General features: G+C 45.1%; 2 protein-coding genes across 23 annotated transcripts in view; one reads left to right on the top strand and one right to left on the bottom strand.

Annotated features, from left to right (window-relative positions):
• Nucleotides 1-9,937, top strand: part of NSD1 (nuclear receptor binding SET domain protein 1) — an 81,854-nt gene extending 71,917 nt beyond the window's left edge. For 19 of the 22 annotated variants that reach the window (XM_078385569.1, XM_078385566.1, XM_078385561.1 and 16 more), the window contains 2 exons: nt 245-446; nt 1,983-9,937. In XM_078385569.1, the coding sequence (XP_078241695.1) occupies nt 245-446; nt 1,983-3,847 (2,067 nt within the window). In that variant the 3' untranslated portion in view covers nt 3,848-9,937. The remainder of the gene's footprint in view (nt 1-244; nt 447-1,982) is intronic. The other 3 variants (XM_078385575.1, XM_072989949.2, XM_078385571.1) reach the window with 2 other exon arrangements.
• Nucleotides 9,938-13,169: 3,232 nt separating this feature from the next.
• On the bottom strand, nt 13,170-19,878 carry RAB24 (RAB24, member RAS oncogene family). Its single transcript, XM_020790657.3, has 9 exons — nt 19,726-19,878; nt 18,726-18,955; nt 18,186-18,254; nt 17,639-17,717; nt 16,102-16,169; nt 15,529-15,628; nt 14,803-14,853; nt 14,036-14,095; nt 13,170-13,671 (listed from the first exon to the last, which is right to left on the bottom strand). The coding sequence occupies exons 2-9, from the start codon at nt 18,840-18,842 to the stop codon at nt 13,604-13,606; spliced, it is 612 nt and encodes a 203-aa protein (XP_020646316.1). The 5' UTR covers nt 18,843-18,955; nt 19,726-19,878; the 3' UTR covers nt 13,170-13,603.
• Nucleotides 19,879-19,923: the final 45 nt, after the last annotated feature.

The raw sequence follows: 19,923 nt of genomic DNA, 5'->3' as shown, positions 1-19,923 counted from the left end.
GAGAGCCAATGGAAATAAGTTTCTCCATAGGCATTTTCCTTCCCTTCTCAAAGGCCATAAAAGTATTAACCTGTAATTCATTTGGGACTTCCCAGTTGCTCAGCCCAGTCATTCCATTAAGTGACAGTAAACGTGCACAACACACATTATCCACAAACAAAAACTGAAAAGTGGGTATTGAAATCATCACAGCAGGGACTGGCTTCCTCTAAACAATGGTTCCTTGGTTCTGATTTCCTTCCAGAACCAACCACCTGCCTCAGAAGAGAAATCCAAGAAGCTTAAGAGGCGGCATGGAAAGCGAAAGTCACAGGCAGAAGTCTTGAAGGAGCGAGAGGATGAATGTTTCAGCTGTGGGGATGGTGGACAGCTGGTTTCTTGCAAAAGGCCAGGCTGCCCCAAAGTGTACCATGCCGACTGCCTCAATCTGACCAGGAGACCTGCAGGTCAGTCATGTATTGTTTGCCTCTATCCTTAGAAACAAAGTACAAGAGCTGTACGATGGCACTGCCTTTTGAGGGAGATGGCATGCCTCCCAGCCCAGCTAAGCAGGATTGTCAACATATATAAGACATGCATCAGTGGTAATGGCAGAGAACCACAGAGATATTCCGTGGGTTTGTGTTGGTTGTTTCGCAAGAAAGGAAGCATACTTTTGTCACACCCACATCTAAGCCCTGCTTAACCTCTTCTGTGCTTGCAAAGATGCTTTTCTCCTCACTGCTCTGTTTTTTCTCCAAACCCTGTGGTAAATTTCCAAGTACAGTGGTGCCTTGCTTAACGAGCGCACCGTACAACGACGAAATCGCATAGCAATCCCTTTTTTGGGATCACTAATGCGATCACTCAATGAGCTTTAGATAGGGAGAAATTCGCTTTGCGAAGATCGGTAAGTGTTTCGCTTACCGATCTTTGCAAAACGAAGCTCCGACGATCAGCTGTTCAGTGGACAAAATGGCCGCCGGAAGCCCCAAAATGGCCGCGCGCAGCGTTTTCGCGCCCTCCCCTCACTTAACGAGGGCGCGAAAATGGCTGCCGGCCATAGGAAACTTCGCTGAACGGTGAGTGAAGGAGCCTTTTGGAACACATTAAACGATGTTTAATGCGTTCCAATGGCTTTCCCTGTCCCGTTCAGCGATGTTTCGCTACAGCGAAGGTTAATCCGAAACGGATTAACCTCGCTATGCGAGGCACCACTGTATGTGGCTCCTCTCTTCTCTCAGCTAAGCCCAGTGCCAAATTAAGACAGGAACCTGCTGTCTCAGTATTAAAAGTCTGAGATTTAGCAAGACTTTTAATAGCACTAAACAGTGCAGGTGACGCATATTATTTTCTATCCACCAAACATATATTTAAGAATTTCTCCTTGTGTATCTTTGGCTATAAATTGACTATGTTGTGTGGGCTTGTAATTGTTATCCAAAGAAACAAGTACCATTGGAGTGAACAAGTACCACGGGAGAACTGAAAGAGAATGAACGTCACATATGGCAGTATTAGGGACCCCAAAGGGAGCTACCCTATCTCTGGAACTTTTCTTTAAGATGGTAGAAATGGAACTGTAATGTCTTCCCATTAAGGCAAATGAAGCCTGGGCCTCCTGAGCCCATCCTTAACATCCCCGTGGACAGTACTCACTGCTCTTCTGTGTTTGTGTATAGATGTCCCACATTCTGCAAGATATGTCTGTTTTGCTTGTTTCTGTAGTTCCAGATTCTCATCCTCTCAGGTCCTGCTCATACGATCCTTGGGTTTCTTCTGTTTTGTTAGAGATCTTTCTTCCCAAAAGGCTAGTGCCTGACTTCATTATTTGTTTCATAAGGTTATTCACTGGTTTCTAGAACGATATCAGCTCCTTACTATGTTCCAATACTGTTTAACATGGTTTTATCAGTTAGGGCTTTTCTGCTTCTCAGTTTTGGCAGTCTGCTTCTCCGACCAGAGAGCTGGTTTCTCAGTTCTGCTTTTTTCCCATGCTATAGGGAAATGGGAATGCCCCTGGCATCAGTGTGATGTGTGTAGCAAAGAAGCAGCCTCCTTCTGTGAGATGTGCCCCAGATCCTTCTGCAAGCAGCATCGAGAAGGCATGCTGTTCATCTCCAAATTGGATGGGCGCCTGTCATGCACAGAACATGATCCTTGTGGACCTCACCCTCTAGAGCCAGGAGAGATTCGTGAGTATGCGCCTTCCACAGAATCATCAGCTGGCTCCCAAAACACTCAGCCATCAGACCAGCAGCCTGTGGCTACAAGCCCGAAATCTCAGCCATCAGAGAAGCTACCTCTGACCGTGGCCTTGAGGTTGCAGTCCACAGATAAGCCACCATCCTCTTCCTTGGCTCTGAGGCTAAAGGCCTCAGATAAGCCACCATCTTCTGTTGCACTGAAGCTGCAGTCCTCAGATAAATCACCTTCCACAGTGGCACTGAGGCTACAACCATCAGACAAACTGCCCTCTACCCTAGCCCTGAGTTTAAAACCCTCAGACAAATTGCCCTCCACTCTGTCCCTGAGGTTAAAGCCCTCAGACAAATTGTCTTCAGCCCTCGCCCGTAGGTTGCAGTCATCAGACAAGCCACTCTCTGCTGTGGCTCTTAGATTACATCCCTCAGAAAAATCACCTTCTGCTGTGGCCCTGAGGTTGCAGCCCTCTGAGAAACCAAACTCCATTGATGCCCAGAAGTTGCAACCCTCAGAAAAGCTATCCTCCATTGCAGTTGAAGAGTTGCAGCCCTCAGACAAACCACCGACCATCGAGGCATCAGCATCTCTGGATAAGCCACCTGCCACAGAGGATTCAAGGCCTCAGGTAACAGACAAGAAATCCTCTTTGGAAAAGCTAGGGCCTGAGAGGTCAGACACATCACCTTCTGCAGATAGACCCAGTTCTCAGGTACTAGATGAGTCATCTGCCACAGCGACACCAACGCTCCAGGTTGTGGAGAAGCTGGCAGAATGTGAGTCTTTGAAGTCCCAGCCGGTGGATAAGGCCACTTCTGTTGGCCCACTGCCGCAACCCCCAGGCAAATCTGTTCCTTCACTGAACCTCAGGTCTCAGCCACTGGCCAGGCCAGTCACCCCTATAGCCCTGAGGTCTAAAGCAGCAGAGAAGTCTGCCACTCCTGTGGGCTCATTGCCTCAGACACCCAACAGGCTTTCCACCCCAGTAGATGTTCGGCCTCTGCCATCAGACAAGACTACCAGCACAGGCACGAGGTCTCAACCTTCAGACAGGCTTCCTTCCCCGTTACATCCGAGGCCTCCTCTGCTTTCAGAGAAAGCACTAAGGCCCGTTGACCAGAATGCTCAGCCGAAAGAAAAAAGCTCTGCCACGCTGGAGCAGAATCCGCAGCAGAAAGAACGGACACCTGTGTCTGATGAGCAGTCTTGTAGGCCTACAGGGAAATTTTCTACATACACGGGACAAACAACCTGCCCCCTGGAGAACTTGCAAATACATGAAAAGACCCCATGGCATAGCGCAAAAGGACTCCCATCTGTGGAGCCATCACTTTGGACAGCTGAAAAACTGCAGTCTCCTGAACACAGTCTTTGCCCAGGCCAAGAAGCAACATCTGTACCTTCCACAGAGCAGACATTTTGGTCAACAGAGAGATTGTGTGCATTTGAACAACCCCCTTGGCCTGGAAGGGAAGCTCCACTGCCTGCTGGGCAAACTTCGTGGCTGCCCAGAAGCATTCAGACATTTGAGCAGATCTCTTGGCTCTCTCGGAAAGCAGAAACACCTGTGGGGCAGGACATTTTGCCTTTGTCTGAACAAAATACGGTGCTAGTACTAAACCAGGACTCTCCTGGCCATGAACCTACTGAGTCGAAACCTAAGTGAAGCCAGTTTGAGGCCAGACGGGTCACCATATTTGTTTTGTTCTGTTTTTTCTTTTTCCTTCTTTAATTGTATGGGGAAGGGTATTTTGATTTTTGGGGTTTGAAAAACACACATTTCCCCAGATCTTTGATCCTTCGGCAACATCACATCCAGCTTAAATGGATACATTTTACCTAAATCTAAACAGTACCCAACCAAACCAGCCAGAATATAGTTGATCTGTTTCTTTTCGTTTTGCAAACAATAAAGCTGAAATAAAGGGATCTACTGTGGATAAAATCTCTAAATCCAATGAAGTAATCAGACTACTAGTCCTGCACGTCTGAGTAGCAGGCTTGCATCAGTGGTGTGTTTCCTAGACCACCTCACCATAGTTTAAAAGATGTAGATTTCCTTACATCTTTTCTCACTAAATGCATGCTAGCCATTTTGCACTGGAACTTCATATAAAGCCAAACCAAGTCAAAGGACGGGACGTGATCTTTTCCCCTACAATCTTCTTTCTTTGCAGTTCTGTTTTAGGAGTGTTTCATCTTCAGTATACTGCAAGTTTAGAGTTTGTGAAATACAGGTGCTTTTTGCAGCAGTGCAGTCGGGGTGGACAGGGACTGTTACTTGAAGTCAGTTGAAAAGCTCAGTTCTGCCAGGCAAAATGATTCACTCCTCATCTGAGGTTCCCTATAGTTGGTGGCTAGATTAAAGGATATTCAGAGACACCATTTACTAGTTACTCTGATGTTGGGACTCAGATGCAATGTAGCCCAGTTCACATTTTGCAGAATTTTTACCACTAGGGGCAACAGCAGGTTAGAGAAATAAGAAAATCTCTCTTCTGGATTTTGCAATGCATCATTCCTGTTTACTACCGCCTTTCTCTCCCTTGATATGGCAGCCAGAATTCTTTGTTAGTGTGGACAACAAATGTCGCCTTCTTCTACAGCAAATATGCTTAGAAATAATGTTTGCATTGGGTACATAGTTTGTGCAGCTTTGGTGCATTACTCTGACTAAAGCATCATGTAATTCAGAAGATGGAACAGAATTAAGAGCCCATCTGAGAATAATTGTGTCCAAGATGGAGCATGTATTATTAATCCTACTCTGAAAGACGACTTGAATTTAACTGGATTACACTGAAGAGTCTCTTCAGTGATATCCATGGTCATAGTTCTCACACTGGAACATGAAGGGCTGTAGCACCTGGCTGAGATCTCAGTTCTTTTCCTTCATCTTCATTTTTCAATCATGGCATGGAAGTATATCATTCAGGTATGAATCTGGTGGAAATATTTATTTAGTGTCACCTAACCATGGAAAAATGTTACCTGCAGACAGAAAAACAGTTTGCTGTGGTACTGATCAGTTTTCACTGTAGAATTGTAACGGGATCAGAGAAGTTATAATCTGAGCCTAAATCTATCTATCTGCTGATCTTCAATGTAAGAAAGGCAGGGCAACACACTATGCAGGTATTTCACATTGTGATTTCAGTTTAACACTAGGATGGCAGGAAGCAGCTTGACTGTTACACACATGCCTCTCCTGCTCACTTTGGCCTATTTATTTAGGTTTCCCTTACCTTGGCAGCTGGAGTCAACACAGTCTGCCATATTCCCAGTTCAATGAAGGCTTTCTTTTCCCCCCTTTTTTTACCAGCTCTTCTAGTCCTATCCCAGCCCAGATCCCTTCACCTTGAAACAGAGAGTGCTGGAGTGTTCCGGTCCTGTAGGCAGTTGTGCTGGTATTGCAGTTTATATACCACGCAGTGGCAGTTAGAATTTCAGTCTGTTACTTTTTCTGGTGTCGGCTTTCCACTATGATCATACCTGCTCAGCACCGCAAAACATTCCCTACATGGTTGTGCATCTTCTCCTCTTCTCTGAACCATTTTACTCTTTAAGTGCAGCTAAATGACTTTGCAAACCCATTATGGCTAACGGGGTTTTCAGTGCTTGGCACGGTTTTCCTTGAAGACCTGCAGGAGGCCGAGTGCGGCTCATTGCTGGAAATGGAGAAATGCAAACATTTTTTTGCTTCTGCATACTCCTGCAAAAAGAAAAACAGGACATTTCTTCTGAAAATTTGAGACAGAAACAAGAAGCCAAGGGCGTTTTACTAAAACATTTTTTAAAGTGAAAATACCATCTTTTTAAATGAGCAAGCCAACCCAATCATCATGCTCTGAATATTAAATATTTCTCATGTGTGGAATAAATAAATAAATAAAGCTCTAAAATTTTTAAAATATTTAGGCCTTCCTGTGAGCTGGACTTTGTCATGTAGATTGTGTGTTTAGGGCTTCCTTTGTGCCAGCCTCCCTCAGCCAGCTGTACTTTGTAACAAGAAAGATACCTGCACTGCTTTGTCCAACTCTGTTCTTCTTGCAATGTCATGTGTTTTAACTAGCTATTTGTTTCATGAAAAACAACTATAATAAACTGTGAATATTTTTGGTGGAGGCTACTTTAAAACAGAGAACTTTTCATTTTGAATGAATTCTCTTAAGAACAGATTCTAGGGATCAGGGATGTGACACAGTAACAAAAGGAGATTCATGCAGCAGCACATTCTGAATCTTTGGTGAGGCACTCCTGTTTGAATTAGGTTGATGGCTGGTGGGGTGAGGGGAGAATGGCATGGCAAAACAATTTCCTGATAACTTTTATCTGCCTCATGGCCTCAAGAGCCTCTGTACGGATTCACTTTCACAGGTGGCTCCCACTCTGAATTATTTGCTTCATGGAAACAAGAAGGTGTCAAAATCAAATTAAGCATAGACATAGACAGTGTATATATTGTGTTTGTGTTTACACAGACACATATACATAAAAAATCTGTAGAGGTGGGCCAGATGGAGAACCCTCTGAGTCTGTATTTGGGCTTCAAATGGAAGGTTCTGCATCCCAGCTGTAGCCAGGATGGAGAGCACAGTTTTGAGTAAGGAAAGCAAAATAGTAACTGCCAGCAGAAGTTAGGAGTCGTTTCCTTGGCAAAATGGAATTTCAGATGAGGCAGGACTGATCAAGCAGAGCCTGAGTGCTCTGAGGAATCCTGAATGCCAATGGCAGGCCAAGAGGACACAAAGCAGAACAGTGGTGGAGGAAATCTTTAATATGAGTGTGACCCTCTAGTGGGTTTCTCCCCCCCCCCCCAAACTGAAGTACCTGTTGTGAGAGCTGGGCTGCTAGCAACAAAACTTACACTTGTCTCTGAAATGATGCTACCATATTGGCATATGCTACCATTGCTTATCTGGTACTGAGGGACATGAGCTTGATAATATATATCTACAGTGTAAATCTTTCCTTGTGCCTGTAACGTTTCTATATTCCATGCAGAAAACAAGATGCTCCACTGCTAGATTTAGTAGAACACAGAGCTTTGTGTCTTTCATTCTTGAAATGTGTGCCAAGATAGGCCTGAGTATATAGCAAGAGTAGCTGAATTCTGTGATGGTGGATTATGCAGTTAAGCAAATCTATCCACACATACATGTCCTACTTGTTCTAGCTTATATAAATAATGGGAAGGGAAAGAAACTAGCAACTATTGCAAATTTAGCCTAGCAGCTATTCTTCCAGACTGCTTAAATCCAATCAGGAATTGTCCCTTCTTTCTGCAACATTCATTGGAATATGTGTGTTTGTTTTAAATGGAAGCTGAGAAGTGCAGTGTACTGAATGCTATACCCATTAACAGATTCCAGTCTTGCTCAGGATGCTCACAGAATGGCTATGGCAGAGTAAGGGCGTTCTCCTTGAAGTCTTGATCATTGGGCAGTGAATTGTTTGTAACAAAGGTGATAAAAAGCCTTCCCCTTTTTTAAAGCTGAAGCTGTAATTCAATTTTTTTTTCCATGTTAAGAGACTGCAGTACCAGTTGTTATGCAGAATTGTGCAAGTCGCTCTGGAGAGCATCCCAGGTTGTGTTCCTGCTTCTCCCTTCAGTAGATTTCTTCCCTGAGTTTGAAAAAGAGATGATCTGTGATTAGAAAGCCTGTAGGTGTCTAGATCAGATAAAATGTGTTAAAAAATAAAGATGTCTTAATTTTTACATGTTGAGGTATCTGGGGCATTCCAACATATAAAAGATAAAATGTGGTGCTCTTATCGCTCTCTGTCACTTCAGTTAGTTTAGGTTTAATCTTAAATCTTGCAGTGCTGCTTCTCTTTCCCAGTGTGAGGATTGGGGTCTGAACAGTGTTGGCTGAAACAAGGGGGCAATAGATTCAAAGTACAGTACGTAGTTCTGTTTTTACCGAAGTATCTGGAGCCTGCCTGCCAGTGTAATTCAGTAATGTGCTGCTCACTGCACCAGCAGTGGTTCTTCTCTGGAATGCATCACGTTCTCCCTTACTTTATGGGTGATGAGACTAGTCTGCAGTCTATTTGACTGTCGCGTGCATTTTGAAGCAGAAGCCAAGGTGGAAATTTGGACAATGGCTAAAATTCCTTGACCACCAGTTTTTGTCCTAAGGCAGATACAGCCTTTTCCCCCCAATGTACACAGCCACTGACAAACTTACACCATTATATTAATATCAGGAATTTGTTACCATTGTGTTGAGAGTCATAGACAGTTCTGTCTGTGGGAAGCAGCATGCTGGCCATGCAGGACATAGAAGGTGACATTTTGGCAAACATTGCATTGGATATTGCCTGGTTGATGGTCTCGGAGAAGACACTTTGGAGATGCTTCTCAAGACACGCTTTCCTGCAGAGCAACTTTCCTACAACTACCCATGCAGGAATAGTAAAAACAGAAATTATATTTATAATAGTGCACAAATATTTGCCTCCTAAGCTCCCAACCCTTCCCATTATCAGAAGGTAGGGATGCTCTCACTGCTAACATGGTGTTTTGCAAGTGTGTGCTCTCACACAGACATACCTCAACAGCTGTTTCTCTTTGTGGTCTCTGTGTAGTGACACATAAGTTTTGTACTTCCGTGCAGCAGCATCTTGAAAATGCCTGGAGTTCTTAGGAAGCGGGAGCCAGCACTCCTGCCTGCTCCGCTGGCTGTTACTACTCAGATACCATGTGCGGGAAGAACATTTCCTTTCTTCTTGGTTCTCTTGGCCATTGCTCGATCTGCATCCCATTGGGTCAAGTGAGGTTGCTGCCTCTGGTAAGCAGACTTGAGGGTGACATGAAAATGGTTAGTTATTTGCGACCAGGGAGGGAGAGAACTGCTGACCAAGAGTTTCTGCTTCATGTGTCAAAACAATTTGTCTGGCTGTGGGTGTGACATATGTTGGCTGGAGGGGTGTGGGGCACAAGCCGCTGCTCTCTCTCAGGCAGCAAAGCATATTGGGCCAGCCTTGCTCCTGTTGTAAGCAAAAAAAAGGAAGAAGCCCCTGAAGCAGCAGGAGAACGATGTCTGTATTGACCACATTTTAACAATATACCATACAGTGTGGTGCTTTTAAATTTGTCATGTCTGTCATGTTTTGGAGAGAAACGGTTTTGTAAAGGTTTAGCAATCTCCCCCCAATGTGTGTGTGTGTGTGTATATATATATTCACAAGCCCTTACCCAAGAGGGCTCTCCCCAATCCTTTAGAGGAGGAGCAACATAAACCGAGAAGGAAAGAGAGGGAGCAAGTGAGGTAAATTAACATTGCTCCATGCTAACGTGAGCTGGAGGGGAAGACTGTGTTTCTCCAAGCAATCTGTATTGCTTCATCCTTCTCAGGCATGCTGGTTGCTGACTCTGGAGAGGGCCTCAGTGGGAGTTGTGACTGAGCAGAGCTGTTGCAAGAGAAGGCCTAGACAAATCCCTGTTCTGCAGTGACTCTCCAGTGCCTAATGGCTGTGTATCTGCATGGATAACGAGAAAGGAAGGCAACAGAGCATGTACTGGTATTAGCAGCAAGGGGAATGTTTACAATACCTACGTTGGAAGAAGAGGAAGAGTTTGGATCATGGATTACTTTCATTTTGTTCCTTTCACCCATTTGACTGTGTATGTGAAACTTATGGTAATGGGGTCAGGGTTGCCCTACCCAAGGTGTTTCCAGAATATGTACTGTAATTCTTTGTATATAAAAGAAAGTAATTACTGTAAAGTAAAGTCTAACTTTACTCTTTACTGTGTCTAGTGTCTCATTGAGGCTGAGCAGGTCAAGTTCTAGCTTTAAGCCCAGAAATAAATGGAAAGTTCTAGAAGTTAGTATAAGATATATTGTTGAAAGAAAAGGAGGGGAAGCAATTTCTTTGAATTTGATGATTAGGATCCAGGTTCAGGTATGTGCGCCTGGTAGGCAGAAGCAGAATTCCTTGCCTGATTCTTCCCATCCAGCCTCCTGTTGCCAAAGGGTGGGAAGACCTTGCTGAATGGGCTTGGGAAATAGGGACCCCCACCTGCCCCCCAAATTGAGTTGACAGAGCCCTTCTATCCATGGAAGACGCATGCTGGATCCCTGTTTGTCTTCACTGGATCGTGTGTAGATGTTTTCTGAACTGCGGCATCAAAGCCATAATAATCACACAGAGCAGGGGTGGGGAAGTGCATCAGGTTCCATAGACAATCCACCATCTTCCAGGGTCTGCCTGTATGTGGTGGAGCAGAAGGAGGAACCCCAAACTGGAACTCCACTGTCAGTTTTGAAAAGTGGGTATTCTGAAGATATTTCAACAATATGGGTGGTGGATTGCAAGCTAATTGGAATGGTCAGTTGCTCCTCGTGGAAGCCTTCATTGAAGCCGGAAAATGCTGACTTGTCCAAAGCCGCCACGCCTAAGTTTACGGCTTGCTCTTAGCAAATGCGAGTTCATGTAACCATGAAATCAAGAGCCAGTTTTTCACACTGCTTACTGGATCAGTTGGGGAACTTATGTTTCAATATCTGCTGTTTCTGGATGCTCTGAGATTAAGGACTTCTGATTCTCACATTAAAAGACATTGTATGGCTGTTCCATTATTTTTCCTGTAAAAAGCCAAGGAACAGCGTGCGTGGGCTGCCCGTTGTAGACAATACAGGTATTCAGCCCTTGCCTTCCAGTGAATGGGGCATCCAGGGGTCACAATAGAAGTACAGGCTAGAAACAGCCTTCAACCATATAAGCTCCCTAAAGTTATGCTGGCTTTTGATTCACAAGGAATTGGACTCAAAGTTCCTTCGGTTTTTCTGATGCACAAGAGTCAACATTGCTTGTGCCTGTCACTGAAATGCTCATCTGTGATTTTTTTTTGGGGGGGATGGGGAGCAAATCCTACTGTGGACAGTGGTGGTGGGGGACTTGCCCACTTTCCATTCACAGATTGAATATATCACCTGAGCAGCAAATGTTGCATGGTGAAACTTGTTTTCTGTAGGAAGAATGATACTGTAGCTGGAAATTTGTCTTTGTATTTCTAGCACGCTGCCATTAGGTGATTAATTCATGAAATGTGTACGCTGCAGAATGAAATCAAGTTCCTTTTTCACTAAATCCTCCCCCAATTCGGCTAGTAGACAGAGCATAAACTTTTATGTTTTCCCTTTGTCCATTGATAATAGGCAGCCTTGGAAAAAACTGATCAGTTGCTGTTTTTGAAACATGTCCCTTTGTTTCTTATCAAAGACAGAAAACACACCATCCTTTTCTCTCTTGATCTGTCTGCTCCCCAGAAAAAAAGGCAGTCAGCCCACTGCTAAGAGGATTGTTGCAGAATGCAAAGTGAGGTGTGGATTTCTGGTAATTACAAACCTGTGGCACCAGTTTTCAGGCTTTGATATCACAGCATTCAATAAATGCATTGTCACCAAGTTACAAAGGAGCACTATTTCTAAAACACATTGACCATATTCCTGTTGCATGATACAACAAACGTCAATGGTGTAAGTGTTCCCCCTGTTCTATGAGTTCTAGTAGTCTACTGCTACTTGTGAAATTGGTTGTGCAGCCAGTTGCTTGCCTGGTTGTGCAACCAGGGCCTGCTTTACACATTGATAAGATACCGACTATTATGCTTAACCAGTTTATAAAAAGAATTATATAATCACAGCCATTGAAGCTATAATGGTTGAAGAATTAAGGAGTCCATCCTTTACCCCAGAATGCCATATGATAATTGTTTGGTAAGGATATATATATTTAGAAAAAATAATAAATCAATGCTAGAGTGGGGAGAATTGCTTGTAACCCTCTACCTGTTAAGGCTACATTAGCCAGTGCTGATGAAAGTTGTAGTCAGGCAAGACCTGGGGGGCCCCAGATGGTTTGCCCCTGCCTTATAGGGTGGTAGATGTGACAAAGAAATTGCCACAAATTGATCAAGGAAAATTTGGTAAGAAGATCCATTATGTTTACCCAATTTCCACTGGACTAGCCAGACACCCAAGCAGCTATTAGGCATCATTAGAGTTGGACTTTTTATTACAACAGTTTAAAAAATCCAGTCATGTTCTCAGATCATTTTTTTAAAAAAAGCTCAAGGGTATGGAAGATACTGGAAAAGACTTTTTGCTTGGAGCAATCATAACAGCTTCATACACTCCAATGTCATTTGAGATCTAACACTACTATATTTACTCATGTAAAAGAGGGTGGGAAACATGGCCACCACATCTTGTTGGATTGTAGCTCCCATCTTCCCTTAATCCATGGGCTGTGCTAGCTCAGATTAGCCCCAATAACATCCGGAGCTGCAGCCCCAATAACATCCGGAGACTCCACAGCAGTAAAGGAAACCATGATCTAATAACCTGCCCTCTTAATCAGAAATGACAAACCTACTGGTAGTGTTAGTTCTATAGCCTCTGCATTTTGCCCACCTTTTCCATAACCCAGCTTCTACAGTATAACAGGTCCAATTGCCAGAGCAAGAGTTTGAAACTACAGCAGTATCTTTTCCCAAGCAGCAGTTCTGAGAGAGAGAACAATGGTGTCTCCTTGCATAAATCAACACATTTTCTGTCAGTTCTAACATACACTGGGGATCTCCTTACAAGATGTTTCCAGCCTGATTATAATCAGTGCAAATTTCATTAATTATTTGTACAGCTAAGCATACTAAAAGGAATTTTGATAGTACAAAAACAATGGAACCTGTTTCTGAAATCCCCTTATGCTTGTCTTTTCTCCCAGAAGAAAAGCTTTTCTTGTTGCTGTCAAATCTTTACATAGAAATCATGATTCTTGGAAGACAGTGGTCAATCTTTGCATAATCTTGAACTGTATAAGAAGCATACATGCACTTCCTTCTGACTCAAAACTGCTACCTTTTTAGCCATAACTACAACAGTAAATCTCTTTTTTTCAAGGATTTTTCTGTTAGTCTGGTGACAGTCTGCACTTCACCAAGCACACACACCTGACCATGTTCCGCGACAACACAGGACCACAAAGCACTTTTATTTACATTTGCATAACTTACTAGAAGCCAATTAAATAATAAGCAAAGAATCCAGAGACATCTTCAAAATGGCAGGATCAAAGGCAGCCAGCGCAGGCTCTGTTTTGCACAGAGCCTATTGTGAAGAACAGCAATTCCTGGCACACTTCAATCACCGAGGCAGCCTCCAGAGCGAACAGGAGCACAAGGCCATCATTGGTCTCCGGTCAACAAAGCAGCAAGTATGTACGAAAAGGCCTTGGGGCTGCTGCATTCTCTCCCAAGCCCTCTTTCCAAGGGGAGATCCCAGCAAGTGGTGCTCAGTTATGTCCAAAGGGCAAGGCATTCCAAATAACAGGTAAAAGGAGTGAACCATCAAAAGAGCATGAACACAAACCCCGACATGGAGCACTGCTTTTGGCAAACACAAGAAGGAACTTAGTGATGACAACAGTTGTAGAAGTAGGTAGTGGTGTTCTTTTGGCTCAGATCAAGTCCTTTCTCCTCTGAAAGCACAATACATAGAAAAATTAGGTCAGTGGTACTGGTTGGTAGCATCATCATCCTTATGGTTCCATTAAGACACTTTGCAGGTTGCGCCTTGTCTTGATATCCAGAATAGGCACAAGGTGTGATGACCATAGTTCCAAACTTTCATGCTACTCCAACCCAGTAGATTTGGAAACAAGGTTCATGGGCTGTCCCTTGCCCACTTCTGTACCAAACACTGGGACTGTTATTCCCTTTATTCATAGAGTATATCCCCAAGACCCACATTCATTCAAAGGAATATGCTGGAGCTATCCTAGTCTAGAAGTACATTTATATAACCTTTTTAATAAAAGCATGGGATGTATAAAAGAAGCTTACCTGTCATCTCAAAGGCAGCAAACTGCACATAATCCTCTGCCACCTTCTGGAAGAGCTCATCTTAAAAAAAAAGAAAAAATAGAAGTCACCTTTAAGTTTATGTCTCATCGGCTGCTGTTTTCAGTAGGAACACCTCAGCAGATCTGAACTCAGAAGATGGTAGTAAAGTCACAACACAAACAGCCTGCAGTTTACCTGCATAAACTGTAGCCAAATTAGGCAATTTTATGAACATAATTTGCAAACTAACTACCCAGCCACTTGTCTATTGGCTGACTACACCTATCTTCCTGACCCCAACAGGGCTTATTCCTGAAGGAGAACACTCAGAATGGAACTCAATGCGGTTCTCCTTGGCAAGGCAGTTACTCAACCAATGATGCCCTTGCTCGTCAGGAGGTGCAGTGACTCCACACGCAAACTACTTTTCCTCAGCAAGCAGGGGCTAGGAAAAGGGAGGAAATAATGAAGAGAATGGCCAAAGAAAATAGAAAAGGCAATATAATCCATGTTACCCCAGCCATCTACTCATTCTACGGAAAGTGTGATTGTCCAAATACGCTAGTTGTGCTTTATACACTAGTAATATTTCTCTTTCCTGTAAGGACCTGGAAGTGGCATAGATGCTCTTCTCCTTCACACTTTCTCCTCCCACTTTTTCCTTGTGAGGAAGGTCATGTCTAAAGTACTGTAATCCAGGGATTTCTCCCGGCTTAACAGCGGCTTAAACCTGGATCTCCCAAATCCATACTGAAAAAGCTACTCACCCACATTCTGTCCAGTTTTACTGGAGGTCTCAAACAGATCGGCTCTGATCTCTGGAATTACAGTGCATCAAAGGGAAAGGAGGTTTGATTACGTAACACATTTCCTCCCCAAGTATCAGTAACATAACACCACTGCTCCTGCAGGACACCCACCTACAGAACATCGTGCTTGGCTGCACGGCAGAGGTGGGGAAGGGGTGGTCCTTCAGATGTTGTGGAACTACAACCTTCTCTAACTGTAACAAGTGTAGGAGTTGCAGTAGCACTCCTACAACATCTGGAGGATCACTCCTTCCCCACACCATTTCAGTGTGTTCAATATACTCTTTGCCCAATCTAAGGAAGTGGACAGCTGCTTCCCCCTTCTCTTCCTGAAGGCCACGGACACTGTGAGGCCACAATATAAATATTGCCACAAACAACTCTTTTCTAAAGATCTAGAGGTGGATGGTCGCCCACAATGCTTCCACTGCTTTCAGAAATGTTAATCTTTCCTTCTCACCCTCAGGCCCTTCCACAGTTCAGCTTCCAAGAGGCACACTAGCCAATGGTACAACACTGCCACATCTTCAAGGACAGGCTAAGCTCAGTAGAAATTGGGAAATGGAAGAGGGAGCCAGCTGCTCACAAATGGCTCCTGAGAGGAATCACCACAGATCCGAGCAATGGTGCATCTTACGAACCCCCCTCCCGTTGCCCTAATAATGACTGAAGAAGGAGACACACCATCTGCATAATCCTGTGCATCATGGAAGTCAATTTCCCGTCGTCTTCTGTCCTCATCCAACAAGTCGCTCTTGGTGCCACACAAATAGATCCGACAGTTCTGAGGAGAAAGAACAAGGCAATTGCTTCCATACAAAGTGAGCCTGGAAAAGTGAAATATGCCCTCACCTGGTACCAAAAACTTGTAGTGGCTGAAACAAATTCACATCAAGAGTACCCCCTTTATTCAAATAAAGCCCTGTCACGTCCAAAATAAAATACCAGAGCATACACAACGGACCTCAAGGAATGGTCAAAAAGCTCCTCAGTCTGGTAGGTACTTGGCTGGGAGATCCGTATATATGTTGCTTTGACCTTTCCAAAGGATGGGATGCAAATGAAATAGACACATTTAACTAACCAAAACACCTTGACACTCTTCTCCATCACCCCAGTTGCCTCACATCACAATCGAGACTACACATCTCTCATGCAGCATAGGGCCATACTCCTCCATGAGAGCAAGTGCCCTGTTATTCTCCCAGAAAGGCCAAGCGTCCCCTTTTCCCTGTCTGGAAAGGAAGACTGACTTACCTCCTCAAAGTTCTGCAGCTCATTCACCCAGAATTTTGCCCTCTGGAAACTGCTGCTATCAGTAAGATCTGTGGAAGTGGGGTAAGTGTCAAGGCTAAATCCCTCCCCAAAAGACATAAAGCAGATCCATTCTGTGTAGTCAAGAGTACATCAAGAGTAAGACAACCAAGAAAAGGTTATTCTCCCCCTTAGTGGTTCATAACTGAACCCCTATCGAGGCTGCTGGCATTTTCGGTGTATTCCATGTAAGTTTATTAAAATAAGCAAAACAAAAGCAAAACAGCTGCCTTCGAAAACTCCACTTAAAGACCTGATGAATGGGAACTGCCCAGCTCCCTTTGCTCAGGTTCTCAAAGGCGTTCAGTGCAACTATCAAGCCACAACTAACCAGTCTATCAAGCCACAGTAAAACCCAGTCAGGGAGAGAAGGTTTCACTACTATTAAAGCTCAATTCCAATGTAACTGTCGGCATGCAATTTTGTTGTTTATGGAAAGAAAGACTGGGAATTTTATCCACTGATGACCACAGAAGACTCTTTTGTGCACACCTTCTAATTTGGTACTTTCCTGTGGTACTGAATTAACTACTGCCCTTAAGCAATTTTAGCTGTCATCTTAAAACCCACTAGTAGAGGAAACAGAACTACATGTGCAGTTAGCACAGTCATGTTATAGGACGGCAGCTGTTCTCCTTTGTTCTGGCTTTTCCAGAGTGCTAGACCTTAGCCAAGCAGCAGAATGGAACTGCCTCCTCCAAGGGACACTCTAAATAGGAAGGGGGGGGGGAAAGACTTAAGTCTGAATGGTGCAACATGAGAACTTTAAAGTGTTGACTGTATACTGCCATTCATGCTTTGCTTCATCGTAAACCACTTCTGAGTGCTCTTTACCTAAAAAATCCCAGGAAAGGTTCATCATAAGTCAGAATTGACTTGATGGCATTAACCATAATTTTTTATTATTTTCAGGCAATAAAATGTCTTTGCCATTTGGCAGCAGTCCTGAGGCAAAAAAAAAAAAAACCCAACAACCTCCTTCAGATGAAGGGAAGTACCACCACCAGCAGTGCATGCAGTACTGAAAGAAGCGACACGGGGCAAACAAAGCAAAGGGTTATCAACCTCTGAGGAGCTATTGCCCAAGCAGCTCAACACATGTCCACAACTAGAAACTGTGGCCATTGGTATGACGAAGGCTCACACTTGCCTAGAGGGCAGCCTGTCATGGTGAAAAGGTAGCAGCAGCTGAGAGACAGGAAGCCCTCAAAAGAAAGCCACTGACAGAGAAATCTGATTATTCACACAGCCATAAATTCCATCTAACACAAACACCAGTAATGCCCCCTGTGCGTTGACATGCAAACATCCTTCAAAGCAATAGTTCGTGCAATAGGCTAGCCTTCTCTGGTCTTCTCTGAGTCAGGAAGATCAGCTAATCCTATCATGTCAATATGGGCTCTCAGAAGGAACATGTTACCCTGGAACTGTAGGCCAGGGTTACTTGCGTATCTGCCTCCGCCTGCAAGCAGACTCTTACCATAACAAACAATGGCAGCTTTCGCACCACGGTAATATATTCGGCTCATGGCCTCGTATCTCTCCGAGCCCGCTGTGTCCTAGAGAACAGCAATGGGAAAATAAGTCAGATTTTCTACCAACTAGCAAACAATTCTACAGTTTTGCATACAGCCCTCTTCCAGGGAATGCAAAAACAAGCCAACCAGAGATAAAGAATTAAAACAAAAGGCTAAATCCAAGGTCAATCCTACCTAAAGGAAATCTACTGAAATCCCAGGGGTTTAAGTTAGTCCTGTTCATTTCAAGGAGTCTACGCTATGTAACCTTGATGTTGGACTTAATATACATACTGTTGGTGTGGGCATGTTTCAGGAGCATGAGTTAAAAGTTTAGAGCTAAGGCAGTCAAAATTTCTCCTCACAAAAGTGATTTCTTTTCAGCACTACAGTGTTTACAACACAGCACAGTTCTTTGTCTTGGGCTACAACAGAAGCACTTTCAGGCCTCTGGCTACTGACAGCTTACTACTCAGAGTAGATACAACTTCCACCTCAACTCTGACTTACCCAGATTCCCAAGGTTACTGTTCGTCCTCCCACTGACATCACTTTGGCCACAAATGCAGCACCTATTGTCTAAAACAAAAGATCAGATATGAAAAAAGGGAGAGGCTAGGTATGAAACACTATCCTATTAGCCCTTTGGACACTGGTGGCAGGTAATTAGCATTTCCAACATGCCTTTGTTAAACAAGAAAAGAGTTAAATTACCACCCCCATTCAGGCCATGTGTCATAAATGACTAACAGGGGGCTGTATCTGCAGGCGAATGAATAAATATTTCCACAGATTAGAAACTTTGCTCACTCTGTTTGCAAAGTTGTCGTAAACCCATGGCAGATTTTAATAGTATCCCTTCCTCTTTTAGTCAGTATGCCTCCTTCCACTAAAGTAATTTCACATTCTCTTTTGTACTAACTTATAACCCTGCACCCGTTTCATAATGTATGTTTTTGAAAACCCATAATCTGAAGCAAAACAAGATTTAGCTGGCAGGGATATGGGGTGCTGAACTCAACTGTCTTTTGAAAAGCTCTCCATACTCACATTTTGGTAAGGTCCCACCAGGAAGCGGTTGTGAACGTATCTCTCCACCAAGCTGGTCTTGCCCACATATTCTTTGCCCAGCATCACAACTTTGGCATCCACACGCTGCCCGCTCATTCTCCTGCCCTTGCAACCAAGAGCTCCCTTCCAGGGGGATCCTCAACCTCTCCACCTCAGCAAGGCAGCCGGGGAAGGCAAAGAGATTGTGCAGCTCAAGTGCCGAAACTCACCTGCGGCAAGAAAATGAGGAAGGGCAGTGACCCCAAGGACCAGCAGAGACACAGACCCACCACCACCACCACCACCACCCCCTTCCCCCACCTTCCCTCTTTGCAGGTTAAGAGCCCCACAGCGGGTAGGAGCCAAATACTGTACCTGGCCAGGGGACCCTCCTACCGAAGGGATTTTTCACTTTCTCTTTTGTACTAGTCCCTAACTCCTGCCTGCGCCCATGAGGGCCCCCCTGGAGCCACCTAGAGCAGAACAGCCTCCAGGAAGTTAGTGGCCCCGGGGTGCCCTCGCTGCTGGCGGCAGAGGGGGAGTCTTGCACGAGTGACCCCAAACGAAGCGCCCCTTGCTGGAAAGGAGAACTGGTTCCCGGCGTTTCTTCAGCAGCACGAATTCGGCGGTCGCGGTCCCAGGAGCAGGCGGTGCTCCCTGCGCTAGCGCCGCTCTCTCGGGCAGGGCGAGTGACCGTTTCGGGAGGCCCAGCCCGGCTCGCGGGGATGGCATGAGCCCGTACGGAACCCTGAGCCCCTGCAGCTGCAGCAGCCGGGCTATCGCAAGGCGGGCCCTTAAGGACCCGCTTCCTTTACTCTTAGGGAGGTGGCCTCAGAGCTCAGCCTTAGTTTTCAGGCAGCCGCCAGGCAGGGCATCGGCGAAGGGGCGGCGAGCCTCAGCTACCCAGGGGCGCCCGGAGACGGGCTGGCACCTCCAGGGCTACCAAGCCGGAGCCCTGAGCCAACCAAACTCTCAGAGGGAAAAAGGAACCGGCACTCACCTCGGCCGCATCCTGCCGCTGGCGAGCACACGGCCTACGGACACCGGCACCGACCGAGGGTCGAAGGAAGCAGGCAGGCAGGCAGGCAGGCAGGCAGGCAGGGGAGCCCCTTCCCGGAGCTGGTGGCGGGGCCGAGCAGCTTCCCGGGCTCTCTCCGGAGGGGGGGGGAGGAGTGGGCGGGGATTGGAGCGGGGACCG

The sequence above is a fragment of the Pogona vitticeps genome, chromosome 2, assembly GCF_051106095.1.
Source record: "Pogona vitticeps strain Pit_001003342236 chromosome 2, PviZW2.1, whole genome shotgun sequence".
NCBI lineage: Eukaryota > Metazoa > Chordata > Lepidosauria > Squamata > Agamidae > Pogona > Pogona vitticeps.
The sequence above is the reverse complement of the archived record's forward strand: the minus strand, read 5'-3'. Positions and strand labels throughout refer to the sequence as shown.